Here is a 2,029-nt window from a genome sequence, read left to right as displayed (position 1 = left end):
AGCGGATCCCAAATATAATATTCCACAAGGAGTGGATTTATTACTATCTAATCAATTTGTGTTTGATCTGATTTGCGATGGGCAAATAATTGATAAAAAGACAAATACTTACAAAGCTACGTAACATTAAGTTAGGTTGGGTAGCATATGGACTGATGACAGCAAATGGTTCCAAACCAGAATCAAGTGTGGTCACAACAATTCAAACATCTTGTGATGAATTGTTACAAAAGTTTTGGGAATTGGAAGAGGTTCCAAAAATGAATAATCTCACAGTTGCGGAAAAGCAATGTGAGCAACAATTTGAAGAAAATTTTAAAAGACTTACAGATGGTAAGTTTGAAGTTAAACTTCCATTTAAAGATGAACAGAATAAATTGGGTAATTCTACCATAATAGCTAAAAGAAGGTTCTTTGCTCTAGAAAGAAAATTAGAGAAAAACAAAGAACTTAGATTGGAATATAATGAATTTCTTAAAAAATATTTGGAAATGGGTCATATGGAATTGATAAATAATAATTCGTTTATGAATAGTAAATATTATTTACCACATCATTGTGTACTTAGGCCAGAGAGTACAACAACTAAGTTAAGAGTTGTATTTGATGCGTCTTGTAAGACAACAACTAATATTTCGCTAAATGATATCTTACATACTGGTCCTAGGCTGCAAGAAGATCTTTTTAATATTTTATTAAGATTTAGAAAACATCGTTATGTTTTTTCAGCTGACATTGAAAAAATGTATAGACAAATCTGGATTTCTGAAGCTGACAGAAAATATCAGTTAATATTTTGGCGCTGGAATCCAGATGAAACTATTAAACATATGCTCTTAAAACTGTTACATATGGAACAGCTTCGGCTCCATATTTAGAAGTAAAATGTTTACAAAAAATTTCAGATGGTAAAGAAGACAATTTTCCAATTGAATCAGATGTAATTAGGAATGATTTTTACATGGACGATTTGATGACTGGAGGAGATTGTATAGAATCATTAAAACGAGTTAGAGAAAATATTCACAATATATTGATGGATTTCGGTATGCCTTTAAGGAAATGGTGTACTAATGAAAAAGTATTGCTCCAAAGTATTGATCCCAGTTATATAGAAAATGATTTAAATATAGAATCAAATAATTTGAAGTCTGTTAAAACATTGGGGATTGTATGGAACCCAAAAACAGACAGATTTAGTTTGAAATGTAAATTGGAATTTCAGAATAAAATTTCAAAACGCACAATTTTAAGAGAAGTTGCTAAGTTATTTGACCCACTAGGTTTAATAGGACCAGTAACGGTAAAAACAAAGATGCTGCTCCAAGATTTATGGAAGTTAAAACTTGATTGGGACGATAAAATTCCAGAGCAAATGACTGAAAATTGGCTTAAAATTAAAGATTATTTCAAATTTCTGAATGAAGTAAACGTTCCAAGACATATTATTTGTGTCAAACCAACACAAATAGAACTTCATGGATTTTGTGATGCATCCATGAAGGCATATGGGGCAGCTATCTATGTAAAGTCCATAGACAGCAATGGGATAGTTTACTGTCATTTAGCTGCATCTAAATCAAGAATAGCTTCTATTAAAATTATTTCACTGCCAAGATTGGAATTATGTGCAGGTGTGTTATTAGTTGAGCTAATAAAAGTAGTAATCGATAGCTTGAAGATAAAATTCAATGATATTTTCTACTATACTGATTCATCAATAGTTTTGAGTTGGCTTAGATTAGATCCTGCACGTTTGCAGATATTTGTTTCAAATAGAGTAAGCTTTATACAGGAAAATAGTAACATAAATAAATGGAAACATGTCAGCTCAGAAGATAATCCAGCAGATCTTATTTCAAGAGGATTATTGGTCAAGGAAATAGTAGAAAATAAATTTTGGTTTAATGGTCCTAAATTCTTATTAAAGAAAGAACCATATATTTCAAGGATGTTAGAAAAGTGTGAGATACCAGAAATAAAAAAGTCTGCAAAGGTTATTATAGTGAGAGATAGTAATGTTATTTTT

The 2,029-nt window shown here is 30.5% G+C and overlaps 1 protein-coding gene across 1 annotated transcript; it reads left to right on the top strand.

Annotated features, from left to right (window-relative positions):
- The first annotated feature begins 155 nt into the window (after positions 1–155).
- Positions 156–878, top strand: LOC124420204. Its single transcript, XM_046952414.1, has one exon. It carries the CDS (start codon positions 156–158, stop codon positions 876–878), a length of 723 nt encoding a protein of 240 aa, XP_046808370.1.
- The last annotated feature ends 1,151 nt before the right edge of the window (positions 879–2,029 follow it).

This window comes from Lucilia cuprina, chromosome 5 (assembly GCF_022045245.1).
Source record: "Lucilia cuprina isolate Lc7/37 chromosome 5, ASM2204524v1, whole genome shotgun sequence".
Lineage (NCBI taxonomy): Eukaryota > Metazoa > Arthropoda > Insecta > Diptera > Calliphoridae > Lucilia > Lucilia cuprina.
Note: the sequence above shows the minus strand (reverse complement) of the source record. Positions and strands in the feature narration are given on the sequence as shown.

Bases quoted from the DNA above. Each gene is read 5' to 3' on its own strand.
- LOC124420204 (XM_046952414.1), top strand. From the start codon at position 156: ATGACAGCAAATGGTTCCAAACCAGAATCAAGTGTGGTCACAACAATT.